Source organism: Notolepis coatsorum, assembly GCF_963971535.1.
Source record: "Notolepis coatsorum genome assembly, chromosome: 3".
NCBI lineage: Eukaryota > Metazoa > Chordata > Actinopteri > Aulopiformes > Paralepididae > Notolepis > Notolepis coatsorum.
In genome coordinates this window covers 88,407,967-88,427,348 of record NC_140167.1, presented here as the reverse complement: position 1 = coordinate 88,427,348, position 19,382 = coordinate 88,407,967, and the positions used below count along the sequence as shown (strand labels likewise).

General features: G+C 43.8%; 1 protein-coding gene across 4 annotated transcripts in view; it reads left to right on the top strand.

The window, feature by feature from the left end:
- mier2 (mesoderm induction early response 1, family member 2) overlaps window positions 1–19,382 on the top strand; it is a 114,221-nt gene that overhangs the window by 80,296 nt on the left and 14,543 nt on the right. For 2 of the 4 annotated variants that reach the window (XM_084310078.1, XM_084310076.1), the window contains exons 8-10: window positions 1,644–1,725; window positions 2,780–2,874; window positions 3,913–4,043. In XM_084310078.1, coding sequence (XP_084166204.1) covers window positions 1,644–1,725; window positions 2,780–2,874; window positions 3,913–4,043 — 308 coding nt within the window. Of the gene's footprint in view, window positions 1–1,643; window positions 1,726–2,779; window positions 2,875–3,912; window positions 4,044–7,214; window positions 7,325–19,382 lie in introns of those variants that run through there. The other 2 variants (XM_084310079.1, XM_084310077.1) reach the window with 2 other exon arrangements.

Here is a 19,382-nt window from a genome sequence, read left to right as displayed (position 1 = left end):
ATCACAACAATAAGACGAGTAAGGATAACAATCAATTAAAACATGTACAACTTGATTGACAAAGGTTGGAGATCTTTTGTCAACTGTCATCTCCATATCCTATGTAATCCAAAGCAAAGGCCAGAGAGAGAGAGAGAGAGAGAGAGAGAGAGAGAGAGAGAGAGAGAGAGAGAGAGAGAGAGAGAGAGAGAGAGAGAGAGAGAGAGAGAGAGAGAGAGAGAGAGAGAGAGAGAGAGAGAGAGAGAGAGAGAGAGAGAGAGAGAGAGAGAGAGAGAGAGAGAGAGAGGGTGGAGATAAATGAGAGGGGGGGGGTGTAGAATGAGGGGACTTTTGGATAACAACAAAACAATAAAATAAAGGAAAAAAAACATAGTAATGGCCTCAAATAAGAGAGAGAGAGAGAGAGGCTCTGTATATCTTAATACATATATAGAGAGAGGCTCAGTATATCTTAATACATATAGAGAGGCTCTGTATATCTTAATACATATATAGAGAGAGGCTCAGTATATCTTAATACATATAGAGAGGCTCTGTATATCTTAATACATATAAAGAGGCTCTGTATATCTTAATACATATATAGAGAGAGGCTCAGTATATCTTAAAATATATATATATAGAGATGTTCTGTATATCTTAATAGAGAGGCTCTGTATCATACATCCATACAAGATACAGTAACTAGATGACACTGAACAGTACTACTGTAGCATACATCCATACAAGATACAGTAACAAGATGACACTGAACAGTACTATCATACATCCATACAAGATACAGTAACTAGATTACACTGAACAGTACTATCATACATCCATACAAGATACAGTAACTAGATTACACTGAACAGTACTAGCATACATCCATACAAGATACAGTAACAAGATGACACTGAACAGTACTATCATACATCCATACAAGATACAGTAACAAGATGACACTGAACAGTACTATCATACATCCATACAAGATACAGTAACAAGATGACACTGAACAGTACTATCATACATCCATACAAGATACAGTAACTAGATGACACTGAACAGTACTATCATACATCCATACAAGATACAGTAACAAGATGACACTGAACAGTACTATCATACATCCATACAAGATACAGTAACAAGATGACACTGAACAGTACTATCATACATCCATACAAGATACAGTAACAAGATGACACTGAACAGTACTAGCATACATCCATACAAGATACAGTAACAAGATGACACTGAACAGTACTATCATACATCCATACAAGATACAGTAACAAGATGACACTGAACAGTACTATCATACATCCATACAAGATACAGTAACTAGATTACACTCAATTGTACTATCATACAAGATGAGACTGAACAGTACTATCATACATCCATACAAGGAGACACCACCAAAGACAGAACATGTACTATCACACCCATACTAGATGTGAGTGTATTTATCACATCTTCCACACAGGGGACCATCTTTCATGAATGGTTTGTCAGTTTACATTGTGTTTTAGGGTGCTGTACTCTGTACACAGGAACTTCTAGACATTGAATACATGTTTTCTTTTCATAATTTTTTGTAATCTCTTTCTGATTCTGTCTTTTTCTGCAATTCTCCCTCCCTGTTGTGTTGTTTCCAGGCCTTGTATGAGTTGGTTAAATGCAACTTCAATGCAGAAGAGGCGCTGAGACGATTGCGCTTTAACGGGAGAGTATTCAGCGGTAAGACACGCACTAACATGGTGCAGAAAACACAACCTCATACTCAACGAAAGCAAAGACCGTTGAACTCATCATTGACTTTTGGAAAATCACACCCACTAAAACACCCATGCTCATCAATAATCAACCCATTTCAGCCACAGACACATTCAAATACTTAGGAACACACATCAGCAATAAACTCAACTGGGATCACCACACCACTCATCTACTTAAAACAGCCAATCAAAGATTATTTCACTTGAGACAACTCAAGAAGTACAAGGTTAGGAAGACTTTAATGATACAATTCTACACAGCCATTATACAAAACATCATTTCACTCTCCATCACTGTATGGTACGGCAACACACCCAAACACCACACTACACAGACTAGACAGGATCATCATAAGGGCATCCAAAATCATTAACTGCAAACTCCCCACCCTGGACTCCATACACAAACATCACACCATCACACGCGCACACAAAATCATCAGTGACCCCCTGCACCCAGCTCATCACCTCTTCCAACACCTCCCCTCTGGTAGGAGGTTCAGGTCACTGGGCAGTCGCACGGTTAGGTTCAACAACAGTTTCTTCCCCAAGGCCATACAACTACTTAACTCCAACTCCTCCTAATTTTACCCCCTGCTGTTATGTTATGTTATGTTATGTTTATGTCATGTTATGTTCCATGTGTCTTCTTATGTCTTTGTGGACTGTGGTGTATTGTCGCAGCTACCACCTGCACCGTGCTCGAATTCCACCGGCCTGGCCGTGTGGCAATAAAAGGAACTTGAACTTGAACTTGAACTCCTGCTGCTATTCTTTTGTTCCCTCTACCACTTTAATACCACTTTTCCTGATGCTATCAATTGCTCCCCGTCAATGGTAATGACTGAAATATTGTAATTTACAGCTAATAAACTCATTTCCATCTCCTCTTGGCATGGCCAGTTTGCATTAATATTCATGAATTGATTTACTCGTGGAGACATGCCAGTGCTGTGAGTTTGGCAGGCTGTCGGGCTCGTCCCCCTCCTTGATTCCCCGCTCTCCCCTGCCTGCAGAAGAGCTGTGTGCCTGGAGTGAAGAGGAGAGTCGGAACTTTGAGCACGGCTACAGAGTGTACGGGAAGGACTTCCACCTCATCCAGGCTAACAAGGTGAGGGATCCTGGAAGGACTGGACCAGGCTCTCTTAAATTCAAATGTTTAAGAGCTGATAGGATACCTGTTGTGTTTACTCAATGCGATGGAATGGTGTGTGTGTGAGCGTGCATGAGTTCCAGGGGTGTAAAGTACTTGAGTAATTGTACTTTGTTACAATACTTAAGTACTGTTTTGGGGGATTTGTACTTTACTCGATTATTATTAGGTTTGTATACTTTTACTCAATTACATTTCAGAGAAAAAATACATACTTTTTACTAGGGATGCTCGATATTGGCTTTTTTACCGATACCGATATTCCGATATTGTCCAACTCTTAATTTCCGATACCGATATCAACCGATATCAACCGATACCGATATATGCAGGGTTTCCCCGTCCAAAAAACTGAATAATTTCAGGTAACTAATAATTTCACTGGATATATATATAACAAATATTGTTATTGTTTTTTTCTTTTTTTAAACCGATACCGATATTTTCCGATATCACATTTTACTGCCGATATCGGCCGATAATATTGGTCGGCCGATAATATCGGACATCCCTACTTTTTACTCATTACATTTAAAATGCAGACCTACAAAGTACAAATCTCACAGGTCCAACTATTTTAATTAGTATATTTGTTTATTTGTTTCTCTGGCCGAACTAACGTTAACATTATTAATCCTGGAAAATGAACCCACCCATACCCATCCTGATTGGTCCTTGTGCAAGACTAGAGAAGCAGGGATATTTGATTAAACACCTGCTATCAGAAAAATAGACAGTCAGAAAAAGAGTTTTTACTTTTACTTTTTAGTACTTAAGTACATTTAAAAGTAGAAACTTTTTTACTTTTACTCAAGTGTGTTTTTAGCCAGATACTTTGACTTTTACTTGAGTAAGATTTTGAGACGGTACCCATACTTTCACTTAAGTATAATTTCTGGGTATTCTTTACACCCCTGGCAGTCCAATAGCGTTGCTCTGGAGCGAGAAAGAAAGGAGGCTGCCCTCATTGTGTCTTATCTTTCATTTTCCTTCCAGGTACGAACGCGGTCCGTTGGGGAGTGCGTGGAGTATTACTACATATGGAAGAAGTCAAATCGCCACGAATACTTCACCCAGCAGGCCAGCAGGCTGACCCGCAGGAAGTACAACCTGCAATTTGGGAACATGTGAGTGAGGATCTCTCAGAGTTGCTGTTTGACTAGTCCAGACACGAGGTCCCATCCAGACCGTGGCCTGGATGAATACTCCATTCTGAGTACACTTCATGATCCCTTCGCTTGTCATGGGACACGCCACCCACGTCCTGATTATTCCCAAGCAAGTTTAGCTCAAATAATAATAATAACTTTATTTGTATAGCACCTTTCATACAGGGGATTGCAGTTCAAAGAAATAAGACAACATCTGTGTAAAACAAGCAGCAAGAGCAAAGCCTAGTGGGATAAAATAATGCAGATATATTAATCAAAGCATATCAGAACCTCATGTTCCAATAGGCTTCTTGAATTTCTGTAATCTGTTACAAAACATGATAAAGGTTATAGTATGCACCCAGCGGATAGTGGGGCGTAAAGATAAAAGTAAAAATAAGTAAAATAATAGCAAGGGTAAAATGAGCAGACATATAAAATCACAGTTTTTCACATTAGGATCTAACATCCCAACAGGCCACCTTGTTTATGGTTTGATTCAGTTTTAGTAGAATATAAAAGACATGAATGATGAAATGAGCATATAAAGTGCAGACATACTATAAAATCACAGACATACTGTAAAATCCCCAACGTTTTCATTGTCTAACATGTCGTGGCCTCGCACGGCGCCAACTGCGGATCTGTGGTGTTCCACACCAAGGCATCTTCCACCAAGTGTTTCATTCGCATTTTGCGACTAAAATAGCGATCTGGAAAGAAAAATTAGGAGAACATGTGAGTAAAGATTATACCCTACAAGCTGACTGTTCGATGACCTAAACTAACATTAGCTGCTAATGTCGACCAAAGCTGGTCCCAGAACAGTTAAACTGATCCTGGAGCCGCTCAATGGGCGAAGTTACAGTAGGATTCATTTTCTCCAACAGTGAGGAATGGGAGGGGCAGATGTGAGGATCTCTCTCGCTCTCTCTGTATGTCTGTGTCTCTCTGTACGTTCAATGGTCCTCATTCTCGAAGTACCTTTGTAAATATCTTGGTAAAAAGTTTGTACTAACACATTTACAAAAATCTTCCTCCGGATTCCTCAACGCGTGAAACGGCCAAAATCTTTGCAGCTGGGTTCCCATGAATGAAAAACGTCACTCATTCTTAAACTGGAATCGCGTTCTCGTACACCTGAATTTGCATACAGAAACGCCACGCCAGCTCCTTATAAGGAGAGGCTATCTATTGTATCTGCTCTGTGTTGACCCTTATGGGGGAAATATTCAACAGGTAGCGCAAAAGCAATTAGCGACTGATCAAAGTTAGATTAGATTCAAATGTATTGTCATTATACAGCACAAGTACAGTACACCATCCAACCAGAGTGCAAATGTAACAGTAAATTGCGATAGTAACATACAATGCACAGGTGATGAAACTGGTAAAAGGCTTAATTTGGGATAGATAGTTAGTGATTGCGTTCACGTCGATTCTACAGACATCCTTGCAATGAAATTATTATAATAAAGATAAATACGACAATATTTGTATCTTAACAATTATGTTTAGCATTTATAGTGATGACTCAATGAGGCATTGTGAGCATTACACGCACACGCACACACACACACACACACACACACACACACACGTGCATGCTCCGTAGCACGAAAGCAATTTACGACTGATCAATATGAGATTAGATTAGATTCAAATGTATTGTCATCATACAGCACAAGTACAATACAAAAATAACTTTGGCATCCAACCAGAGTGCAAATGTAACAGTAAAGTGCAATAGTAATATACAATGCACAGGTGATTAACCCTTTCTCCGCCAATGACGTGTTAAGACGTCATTCCTCGCCATGCTTAATCTGCCAATAACGTTTTACAGCGTCTTTGAGATCAATATTTCAAATTTATGTCATGGTATTCATATTTCACCCACGGTTCCTTGACTGGTGCTGTAGGACTCCGCTCAACTCTCCAACGCTTCAATACCACCACCTGGTGGCCGATCGGCGAGTTTCCAAACCGGAAGTGGGGCCGGAAGTGCTTGGTGTCCCCCCTATTCCGTCCGCCACTCGCTGTCGCTCGCGGGACTCCATCTGGACACACTGGATAATCGATCCGTTGCCATAACTCGATAAACAACATTATTTGGACGTATATAGTATTATACAACCTGGAAATGGATCGCATAGATCAACATCCCATAATAGCGCTCTCTTTGCTCCAGTATCATCCCCCATCGCTACGAGGAAGCTGCGGTGAGTTTCAGCGTTTTTCATTATTATTATCCATACAAACTGCTATGATCTATATATCACCCATACTACATGAATCATATAACGTCGGTCATTGCATTATAAACGACCCCCCCCCCCCCCCCCCCTCCGGTCACCAGCAGATGATGAGTCATGACGTTTAGGACCTTGTACAATTGACATTTTTAATCTGGCGTCAATCGCTATCAAACTGCATTTGATGATCTAATATATGCATAAATGGCTATAACTCACGTTCTATGAAATACTGCAGAAAACGATAAAAACATATTCATACTCTAGACCGTATTTTTGTATGAATGTGTGAATGAAAAAGTATAACGTACCCACATCCTGAACGATAGATAATTGATGTTGAATGGGCCATAGTAATGTCAATTTAGCAATACAATTTAAAAAGTTATAGCCCTGCAAAGAAGGTGAACATCTCCATAGACAAATAGAGCTGGCAGACTGGCTACAAGGATGAGAATAGCTCTGGCAGGTTAAACTGGTTAAAGCTGTTTCTCTGACATGGTTCGGAATTCCTTGGTAACTTTCACGTATGTCCGTTTGAGAATGAGTTGATTGAATGATTTTAAGTAGCCAAATGTTACACCATGAAAACTAACTGGATGAAGATAAATATTTCACATTAGCTGCAATATTCTAAAATCATTAAGCCTGCTATAAGCCATTCTCCTGTGTGTGTGTGTGTGTGTGTGTGTGTGTGTGTGTGTGTGTGTGTGTGTGTGTGTGTGTGTGTGTGTGTGTGTGTGTGTGTGTGTGTGTGTGTGTGTGTGTGTGTGTGTGTGTGTGTGTGTGTGTGTGTGTGTGTGTGTGTGTGTGTGTGTGTGTGCGTAATAGGCTACTCTTTCTGACATGAATTAAGCTAACAATTCTGATTCCTGACCCTATTTTATTCAAGGGGAAGATATTGGAAACGATAAACCCTGGTTCAACAAGGACATAGCATCACTACGTAAAGAAAAGAACACAGCCTACATAAATGGAAATAAAGAGCAGTACAAATCTGCAAAATATAAACTACGGTCTGCCATCAGGCAGGCCAAATCAAATCATGCACCTACAGATGATGACCCGGACCTCCCTGACAAGCTCAACCACTTCTATGTCCGGTTCGACAAGCAGGCCTCATCACCCCCCCCCCCCCCCCCCCCCCCCAAAACAAAAGAGATGATTGTGGACTTCAGGAGGTCGGGGGTCAGGGACTACAGCCCCCTCAGCATTGACGGGGCACCGGTTGAGAGAGTGAACAGTTTTAAGTACCTCGGAGTCCACATATCCGAGGACTTGACATGGACCACACACATTGACAGTGTTGTGAAGAAGGCACGGCAACGCCTCTACTTCCTCAGGCGCCTAAGGAAGTTCCAAGTCAGTCAGAAGATCCTTAAGAACTTCTACTCATGCACAATAGAGAGCATCCTGGCAATATCACCTCCTGGTTTGGGAATAGCACCGCACAAGACCGTAGCAGACTACAGAGAGTGGCCCGTTCAGCCGAACGCACAATTGGAGGGGGGCTTCCCACTCCAGGACATTTACAACAAGCGGTGCATGGGTAAGGCTAAAATAATTATCAAAGACTCCAGCCACCCAAACAACTGCCTCTTTGAACTGCTGCGGTCAGGCAAGCGATACCGGAGTCTCATGGCAAGCACAGAGAGACTCAGAAGAATCTTCTATCCCCAGGCCATCAGGATGCTCAACGAACAATAACACTATGTAACAACCATCAAATGCACTCACAGCACACACATCCACACGCACACACTCACTTTAAACAAACAAATCACTGCAGCACCCACTTTACCCACTTTAGAACACCTAAAGACACTTTATATTTATTGGTAAAGAATTTGCACTACAACCCATACCTCATTACACCTTACTGTAAATTGTACCTCATCCCATTTCTGCTTTGTACTGTATAGTATATTGTATTGTAACTCAGTTACTTCTACTCTGCATTGTACATTTTATATATGTATATACTGAACACTTTGTCTACGTACTTGACTTCTATTTTATACTGCTATACTTATTTTATACTTATCTATTTTTGTCTAGCACAGTCGCTGGAGCGTAACAAAGAAGCATTTTGTATAAAAGTATTCTGTACTTCTGTATGACAACTAATAAAGAAACTTGAAACTTGAATACATCCCTACAACTCTGTTCAGTCCCACAGTGCTTTAACACATTGGCCGCCAAAATCGCTTTTCAGCGCTATTGCCCGCCATGCATTGACCGCCAACATCGCTGTACAGCGTTTTTGAGATCAATATTTAATTTTTCCGCCATGGCATTCATAATTCATCCACCCAACCCCCGATGCCCTAGTGGGACCCTAGATGGGACTCCAACGGCTCAATACCGCCGCCTGGTGGATGGTCGGGCGAGTTACACTCGCAAAAACCGGAAGTGTCATCGGTGCATCAAGGAAATTCCTCCGGCAGTCACATCTCGCTACGGGACTCCTGACAGACACTATAGTACATATGGATCGCTTTCTAAACTTAACCCTTTGAGTGCCACATACGTGTCTTTAGGAATGTATGATTTTATTTATTCCATGGTATTTGTTAAACATTGAGTCTCAATACAAATGAAATCAAAGAGACTAGTGCTCAAGTTAACGTGGGAAACAAGAATCAACATTGTATTATTGACCATCAGTTAGCTGGTGAATGAAATTGGGACTCTAGGTGTGAAAGAAAGGACTCTACTCTATGCTGGTTTCTCCAGACCTCTCTTGGCAGAGCCTGATGTGTGGCCAGACATGTCGTTAGTTCATGCCCCCCGTTGAGTGCCACAGACGTTAATTGTCGTTTTTTTTTTAATTAGCGATCTGAATTCATATTTCATCAACCAAGGCTCCCGTTGGTACAGCAGCCCCTCTAGGAGCTCCGATGGGAAAATACCGCCCCCTATTGTCTATCCCTATGTAACTGCAGGCCATTCGATTACACTGGTGGATGTGTGGAGGGGGAGCCTACTGGCTCCACTATGCTGGCGAGCCGTCTGATCAAGAGGGAAGTGATCGCGAGATGGAAAGCAGCCTGGAATATATATTTACAGCAGCCAATAATCAATCAATAAACGTGATCGATATTTGGAATGGCGATCAGGAATTGGAATAATCTTTTTGGAGAACATCTGATCTAAGGTAAGGAATCTGTTACCAGTATTGGGGTAATCGGAGCTGTTTTGACCTATATCTCAGCGTGTCCTGTATGTGTATGTGTGTGCTGTTGAGGAAATAAGATAATCGATTTCTCAGCTCGCTTCTATAGCGTGCATAAGTACACATATACTATCGATAATCTAGCGTTTATTTGAAAACTATTCATAACGGGGAGCTCCAGTAGCTCACCGCGTATCTCGGCGCTATTTCGGCGTCGGGGACAACCGTGCGTGTCACGGATCTGGGGTACACAAGTTCGACTCCCGGACTCGCCGTATTTTCTCAGAGTGTCTTCCCCCGATCTATATCCCATTCAACCTGTTTCTGTCGGTCATGCTTGACCAGAAAAAGCGATAAACGCTAAAAAGAACCAGCTGACTGGTCAAAGTTTAAAAAAAAAAAAAAAAACGATTCATAAATAGGCCGACAAATGACAACGTGTCTAGTGTATTCGAGAATATTCCAATAAATGGCGTTTATGACGGAATCTTTCTATTTTCCGGAAATTTGAGAAAACTATAGCTTTTCGAAATGCTATAAAAAGGATATGAACCGATTAAAACAACAATCCGTTTCGACAATGTTGACTGCAAACAAGTCATTGATAAGCGATGGGCAGATTAGACACATAGCCATAATTTAAAACATAGATTATCCGTTTTTAACGCTATCATTGAAGTGGGTGGTGGCATTCAACAGGGTAAATAAGAAACGGAGGCCGGCATTGAAAGTGTTAATAATCTATATGATTTCGGCGTTTATTACGCCATACAAACCGGAAATGGACCTAGGCGATCGGCGTCGAATAATTGGGATCTTTCACTGCCAGTCTCATCGGCCCACGGTAAGCGAACAGTAACGTTATTTTCAGCCCGATTGTTTATTTTATTCATTTCACTGCAAACCATCTGATCAATATATCACCCATACTACATAAAGCCGTTACTGATGATCAAGGAATTATAAACGACCCCCCCCCCCACCCCCTTTCCTCCACGCATGATGAAGCATAATGTATACCGATCATCTGTCAGTGGCTCTTGTATAGAGAGAGTCACTGAGTATAAATATCTTGGCCTGTGGCTTGACGAGAAATGAACATTTAAGTTCCATGTGGAAAATCTTGCCACTAAACTGCGACAGAAAATTGGTTTCCTGTACAGAAACAGATCCAATTTTCCTCTATTTAGTAGAAAAAGAATTGTGTCTTATCAGTTTTGGACTATGGTGATGTAATTTATAGGCATGCTGCGGCATCAACTCTTAAACCTCTGGATTCTGCATATCACTCAGCTCTCAGATTTATAACTGGTGACAGATATGATACTCACCATTGTGTCCTGTATGATAGGGTGGGTTGGCCTTCTCTTGCAGAAAGGCGCAACAAACACTGGTATTTATTTATTTTTAAAGCCCTTATTGGTAAACAACCTGTTTATATCTCCTCACTGTTAAATTGGAATATTGGAACCTATTCAACTCGATCGAATGACTGGATGGTTCTTAGGGTTCCTCAGATTTGTTCTGAGCTAGGGAAGTCAGCCTTTTCCTTTGATGCCTCTAACTCATGGAATGTCCTTCAACTCACGCTAAAATTGGAGGTTCTCCCTTCCCTTGGAATGTTTAAATGTATGATTTCAGACCATTGTGTGACTACCTGTAACTGTTTTAGTTGATATTTTAAAATAATTTTTAAACGTTTTTAATTTGTTTTACTCTGGTGTTTAAATTTCTGTGAATATTGTTTTTATTATGTACTGTACAATCGTCGTTTCTTTAAATGAGGGAAACCTCAGATGCTTACGATTTTAAATAAAGGTTGAAATGAAATGAAAAATATACATTTGAATTTTTTAATATAGCGTGTATGGGAAAGAAGCGCCAATCGATAATCTATCATATGCGTTTGGGCCTATAACTAGCGTTTTTGGAATTACAGCAGAAAAGATTAAAAACATACTTATATTCTCGAAGGTATTAACACAACAATGTATGAATGAAAAAGTATAACGTTCCCACATCCTGAACGATAGATAATCGATGTTGAATGGGCCATAGTAATGCAGATATAGCAATACAATTTAAAAAGTTATAGCCCTGCAAAGAAGGTAAACATCTCCATAGGCTTTTAACGGTGGCAGAGGGGTATGAGATGGGCACAACCCCCGGTGGTCAATGTGTTAAGCAATCCACCATCATCCCAGTCCCCAAAACCACCAAAATAACCTGTCTCAACGACTACAGACCCATAGCCCTTACATCAGTAGCAATGAAATAATTTGAACATCTGGTCCTGGACTACCTCAGAACCGCCACAGAACCCCACATGGACCCACACCAGTTTGCATACCGGACCAACAGGTCAGTAGAGGACGCCATCAACCTGGCTCTCCACCACACTCTACAGTACCTGGAAACCCCTAACACCTACACCCGTATCCTGTTTATTGACTTCAGCTCAGCTTTTAACACCATCTCCCCCAATAATCTGTTCCTAAGCTACAGGACATTGACATCAACCCAACCATCAACCACTGGATCCTCAATTTCCTCAGCAATAGAACCCAAACCAACCAATTCACCCCCCTGGACAGTTCAGTCAAGGCCTTCAAGTACACCGACGACACCACCATCCTGGGCCTCATCTCCAACAACGATGAGTCCATTTACCGGCAGGAGGTGGACAGAGCAATGAGGTGGTGCTCATCCAACAACCTCCTGCTCAACACCTCCAAAACCATGGAAATTGCCATAGACTTCAGGACTTCAAAAAAACACCCATACTCCCAATAACCATCTCAGACCAACCCATAACCCTAACTGAATCATTCAAGTTCCTCGGCACCCATATCAGCAATAAACTCAAATGGGACATTAACACCACTGCCATCATCAAAAAGGCCCAGCAGCGCCTGTACTTCCTCAGGCAACTGAGGAAGTACAGAGTCCAACAACGCCTGCTGGTCCAATTCTACACTGCCATAATTCAAAGCTTCCTCACCTCATCCATCACAGTCTGGTACGGTTCCACTGATAAACACACCAAACACAAACTCCAACGCATCACCAAGACAGCCTCCAAAATAATTGGCTGCCCCCTCACATCTCTGGACTCTATCTACACCTCACGCACAGTCACCCGCTCTGGTAAAATAGTCAACGATCCCTCCCACCCAGCACACCACTTATTCCAGCACATGCCCTCAGGTCGCTACAGGTCCATTCTAACCAGACACACGCTTCACAAACAGTTTTTTTTTTTAATTTATTTTTTTACAAACAGCAGTCGGAACACTGAACACCCTGGCCCGCCCCCCTTTGCACAGACGGGCAAGCATCTGTCACTGACTGACTTACCGTGACTGTCGTGTATGTATTTATGTATATATGTATTTATTGTGGGGATTGGGTGGTGGGAGGGGGGCGTTTGATGTTTGATGTCTGATGTTTCATGTTGATGTAACCAGTGCTTAACAATCTGTACCGCAAACAATTACCACCAACCATCGTTGTGTGGCATTAAATCTTGTTGTCTTGTTGTAAGATATTGTTTTACATGTATATATCATCTTTTCTTTTAATATATATAATCTTATCTCCTGTGCTGGCACAAGCACTAACATAGTGTGGAGTGGAGAGATAAGTAAGGGATAATGTATAGCTACGAGGTCATTGTCGCAAAATAATTGGCCGACACTGCGTTCTGGAACACCCAGGCGCAGCCGAGGTGTTCTAAACGCAGTGAAGGTCAAATGACCGAGTATAGCTATACATTATCCCACTTATTACAGGGCTAACTTACTAACAATATACGTAATTCATTTTACACCATCGACAAGACGAGATCAAATGCAGACGCGGTTGTTCTGTTGCTCTGGCGTTGGAGGAAATATCACAATGGGCTTGATTACACCTGATGCAGTGCAGCTGTGCATATGGTAAAGCTGAGTCTATTTAGGTTTGAATCTCGCAGTGTCAACGTATACATTATCCCGCTTATTACAGGGCTAACTTACCAACAATATAATTCATTTTACACCATCGACAAGACGAGATCAAATGCATGGTGTACTGTCGAGACCTGCCTCGGACAGGCGCTGCACAGCTGTACTCCGCAGGCTGTACATGGTATAACGCTGCGAGAGTCCGGCTGCGAGGCTATCTTTCCCCTAACAGCGGTCATTATTGTGCGTTGCCCATAGCAGCGGTGAATTATCGAGAAATAATTGACCGCTGCTAGGGGCAACGGAGCGCTATTGACCAATCACAATCAAGCATTTTGGCGAATGTTAAAACACCATGTAATAACACATAACAAATGGAGATTAGCTACAGTATATAGCTCAGCAGCTGTAACATAATTATTTTAATAATTTTTAATTATTTAAGTTTCAACAGTTTAATAAATAAAGTATTAATAAATAATTCTATAAAGAATTTACCATGTTCTGTTATATAATACTATATTCCATTACTTTTCCTGATATTTTAGGTTTTTGCCATGGTATCGTTTTAGAACCGGTATCATGTTCAGAGACACCTACTTAAAATGTAATTACTTATGTATTTATTTGTATTCACTTCCAATAGAATAGCTAACAAATACAAATGTCTACTTATTTCTAGAAATAGCTCGAAAACCAAACCCTTGTGCCAGTGGCTTTGTGTGTTTAAGCACCTTAATCAAAGTGAAATGTTCCAACATGTTAACTGTTCCAACACACGTTGGCCCTTTTTAGGACTATTTGCCCACCGGCACTTTGGCGACCGCTAGTGACTCAGGTGTGCATATTTTGTAATACAATATATATATCGAATTGAAGGCTTATTTGTTGCCTGTCGATAGCGACAAAATCCGTTCAGCGGTTCTCGAGTTACATGCCGGTATTTGAGGCTTGTGCAAAGTACACGGTATTGCGCAAAATACCACTCCCGACTCTTGGGGCTCTAGTTCTGTCAATCATTTGGCGATCTAGCCAATGAGTGTGGCTTTCCAATGATACCCCACGTGGGGATGTATGAATCGGGGATCTAGGTGAAAAACTAATGAGTGAAAACAGGAAGAGAAAAACAGCCGAATGAATTGAAGTCTATGAGAAAACTGAGTTTTTCTTTTGTACACAGTTTACCAAAAGCACTCCTAATCACTCATTTCTGAATGGATCTTGTTGAAGTCAGAGGTTCTAGGTAGGATTGTTATTAACTGTCTAACTATATATAACTTTCCACTAGATGGCGCTCTAGGCGGAGCTACTCAAGACACCACCAGGTGGCGAGTATAAATAGATATGTCTCCTCCTACTCGATCTCTCTTCCCCCACCTACCTCTCACGAGAAGGACTCATGTGTTACTGCTCTGCCATGTGAATAAATAAACCACGCCAGTTAAGGCTCAAGATAGAAACCATGCCTCTTGACCACATTATTGTCGCCCTACAGCGGTATTCTGTCAACAGGTTATGGGCCCAGATCACGCCGGGGGTGAAATAATAAGGGTAGCATGTTTAGCTAAAGTATAGGCTAGGTTAGCACCGGAAGTACCGCTAGACGCTAGGCCAACAGGAGCTAAAACTACGCCCACCATCAAAGAGCAACATGAAAGCCAAGAAGTCTCACAGGAGGGTCAAGAAGGTAGCAGCCGGGAGTCACTGGAAGGTAGCAGCCAAGAGCCCAGAGGAGGCGGCACCGGGGGAGACGGAGCATGCTGAGCACAACGGAGGCGAGGGGGAGAACCCTGCCTTAGAAAGCGTGGCGCCTGCTGAACACAACGGAGGCGAGGGGGAGAACCCCGTCTTAGAACGCGTGGCGACCAGAGGGAGGAACAAATGGCCCTCATTCAATGGAAAAGCAGAGGACTACAAGCTCTGGGAAGAGCGCATGCTATACTGCATGCACGGTGTGGGACTGAAGGAGACGATCCTGGCAGCCCCCACGGGAGGCCTGGCGGCGGAAGAGCAAGCCCTGGACGACCAGCGTAACGCAGACGCGTACTGCTCGACGACCCCAGCTTGGGGCTGATATTCCGCGACACTAAAGACAAAGGCAGAGAAAGCCTGGAGGTATTGAGAGAGCATTACATCGGGCGAGGAAGACCCCGAGTCATGGCCCTCTACATAGCACTGACGGCCCTGAGGAAGGGGCACACCGAGACCGTATACGTCAACAGAGCGGAGCAAATCATGACGCCATTGAGGAGTGCCGGAGAAGCACCAAGCGATGGGCTAATGATGGCGATGATGATGAGAGGACTACCGGAGCTGTACAAACCGTTCACACTCCTGGTAACACACGGTTCAGCGGACATGACGCTGAGACAGTTCAAGGCCAAGCTAAGAAACTTCGAGGCCTCAGAAGATACCCACCCAGCCGCCGCGGAGACGGGAGAGAGGGTGTTGAAGCGACGCCAACGGAAAAGACCAGGCCCACAACGGAGCTGGCGTGTTGGCGATGCGGAGAGAAAGGCCATCGGAGAGGTAACTGCACGAGGACTGCCTGGTGTGGCTTCTGCAGATCCACGTGGCACGCAAGCAGAGCGTGCATGAAGAAACGTGACCAGGGCACGCGACACGCGCATGGACAAGATGGCGGTGATGGTCGGCGTTGGACGGCTCGAGGCGATGCCTGTAGAGTAGCGGAATGAGAGGGCTTCATCCCCAGGGCGCAGACGGCGTACGTCACCAGGCCAACGCAGCTGCAACAGGCCCAAAGGAAGGGACTGATCGTGGACACAGGTGCGTCGTCCCACGTCATCAACGACAGGAGTCGGTTCAAGAACTTTGACAGAACTTTCCGCCCGGAGAGACACAGCATGGAGCTGGCAGACGGAAAGCGCACCTATGGGCTGGCAAAAGAGAGAGGAGACGCACAGGTATGCCTCACGGACAGCGGGGGGCGCCGGCGTACAGTGACGTTAAAGAGTGCTCTATGTACCATCGTTCCCACAAGGACTATTCTCTGTAATAGCTGCTACTGTGAACGGTGCCAGAGTGTTCTTCATTGAAGGTAAAAATGTTCTTGTAGAGCCCAACGGTATGCGATTTGACATAGAGGTGTATCAGAGAATGTATTACCTGAAAACGGAGTGTAATGACAATGATATGTGTAAAGTAACCGTCAGCCACGATATTCAGACATGGCATGAGATTATGGGTCATTGTAATTATGAGGATTTACTGAAACTGCAAGCAGTGACGAGAGCATGCACATTGAAGGTGAAAAGCGTAGACCTGATAAAGAATGTGTCGTGTGCATAAAGGGGAAGTTTGCTCAATCGAGAAACAGAAATCCCACAGAAAAAGTAAAGGTACCCCTTGCGTTGGTTAACACAGATCTTGCCGGTCCAGTAAGAAACGAGTCCATAGGAGGCTTTAGATATGTACAGTCTTTTACAGATGTGTGCACAGGGGCAGTGTTTGTTTACTTTCTTAAAGCAAAGAGTGACACTCTCCAGGCCACAGAAAAATTCCCTGCGGACATAGCCCCTTATGGTAACATGAGATGTTTGAGGTCCGACAACGGAACCGAATTCACAAACAGAGTTCCAATCACTGTTGAGGAGGAACAGGATAAGACACGAGACGTCATGTCCATATTCCCCACACCAGAACGGAGTGGCAGAGAGGGAATGGCGCACTCTTTTCGAGATGGCTAGGTGTAAGCTAGTAGATAGTAACTTACCTAAGAGCCTATGGCACTATGCGGTGCAAGAAGCCGCTTACACCAGAAACAGGTGCTTTAATAAGCACACAGGCACCACCCCGTATACAGCACTGACAGGAAAGAAGTGTAATCTAGCCAGAATGCACCGATTTGGATCAGTGTGTTATGCGTACCTACAGGACAGAGGAAAGCTCAAGTCCAGATGCGAAAAAGGACTCTTTGTAGGGCATGACAAGTGGCTTGACAGTGGATGAAGCTGAGGAGACGATACCTGCCGTCCTCACAAATCTCACTATTGACGATGGTCCCTTCACAGCCAGGGAGTTTGCCAAAGTGAAATCCACACTGAAGCAGGGAAAAAGTTCTGGGCCGGACGGCATTCCCCCAGAGGTCTATAAGAACTGTGACCTTGACAACATCATCCTGGAGTTCTGCAACCATGCCCTGATGAAAAACAACCAGCCTGATATGTGGTCTCTCTCTAACATCATCCCAGTGCCTAAGTCCGGAGATCTCTCGAAGCCAGACAACTACCGTGGCATAAGTCTGACATGTGTCATTGCAAAGATGTACAATCGCATGATACTAAACCGGATACGGAATGCCATCGACCCCCACCTCAGGGAGAACCAAAATGGTTTCCGAGAGAAGAGGACCACTGTGGCCCAGATCTTGGCCTTGAGAAGAATCATCGAGGAGGTGAAAAAGAACAACCTGACAGCGGTACTGTGCTTTATCGACTTCAAAAAGGCTTTTGACTCGATACACAGAGCCGTGATGATGAGGATACTCAAGGCCTACGGAGTCCCTCCCAATCTACTCCGGGCCATAGGGACCATGCACACGGGTACAAGGGCCAAGGTGGTAACCCCAGACGGCAACAGTGAAGAATTTGACATACTCGCTGGAGTGATGCAAGGGGACACCATTGCCCCCTTCCTTTTCGTCATAGTCCTCGACTATGCGCTCAGGAAGGCCATCAATGGACGGGAGCAGGAACTTGGTCTCACAATAACCCCAAGGAGATCGAGACGACACCCCGCCATAGTCTTAACAGACCTTGACTACACGGACGACATCAGCCTGCTCTCTGACCACGTGGAGCAGGCACAGGAACTCCTGTGCAGAGTGGAGACGGAGTGCGCCAAGGTTGGCCTTAGGCTAAATGCCAAGAAAACCGAGGTCATAATGTATAACATCCTCCCGGATCATCCACCTCTAAGGACAACAGGAGGCTCTGCTCTAAAGGAAGTCTGTGATTTCAAATACCTGGGCTCGTAGGTCAACTCGTCCGAGCAAGACCTTAAAGGGAGGAAGGCGCTTGCGTGGAGGTCTCTGAATGGCATGACCAGTGTGTGGAAATCCAACCTCCCCCGTCAAATCAAGCTCAACTTCTTTCATGCAACAGTTGAGTCTGTCCTTTTGTATGGCAGTGAATGCTGGACCTTGAAGCCCACCCTGCAGAAGTCCTTGGATGGGTGCTACACCAGAATGATGCGTGTGGTGCTCAACATCAACACGGATGAGCATGTCACTAATGCAAACTTGTATGGGGGGGTGCTAAAGGTGAGCGATAAAGTGGCAGTCAGGAGAATGAGGCTGGCAGGTCACTGCCAGAGACACCATGAGCTGCCAACCAGCAAACTTGTGCTGTGGGAACCAATACACGGGCATCGATCACAAGGACGTCCCACATTAACCTACGTGGACGTACTCCGGAGAGATGCGGGAACAGAATGCACCGGCGAGCGAGCCAGATGCATGGAGGATCGGGATGACTGGAAGCACTGTTATGTACCATGAGCTTGATCACTCCTGTGTCACTGGGCATGCAGGTGAGGGCTGCTAATTAGCTAATTACTGCTGATTGGATACCTGCTGGCTGTGTCTCTGGGACACACATGCACTCTGTCTGGGGCTAGAGGAGTGTGTGTTAACAGAGAGTTGTCACGTTCTCTCATTCTTTGTTCTTTAGTTGGTACCAGTAGTTCATTGTTAGAGTAGTATTTTGAGTTAAACACAGGTTTTGGTGTCGGTTTGCACATAGGTTGCGTCCCTTTGAGCCAGGGTCGTAACAAGCACCGATGGAGGGCCCGTCCGAGGACGACCTAGATATAGACAAGGGAAGCCCCGCTTTCCTGGTTTATTATCCCGGTAATGGGGGAGTGCAGAAACACAGGCTAGTCAAGTTTGTCACAAAGAGTGTGAGGGCGAGACACAGACAGA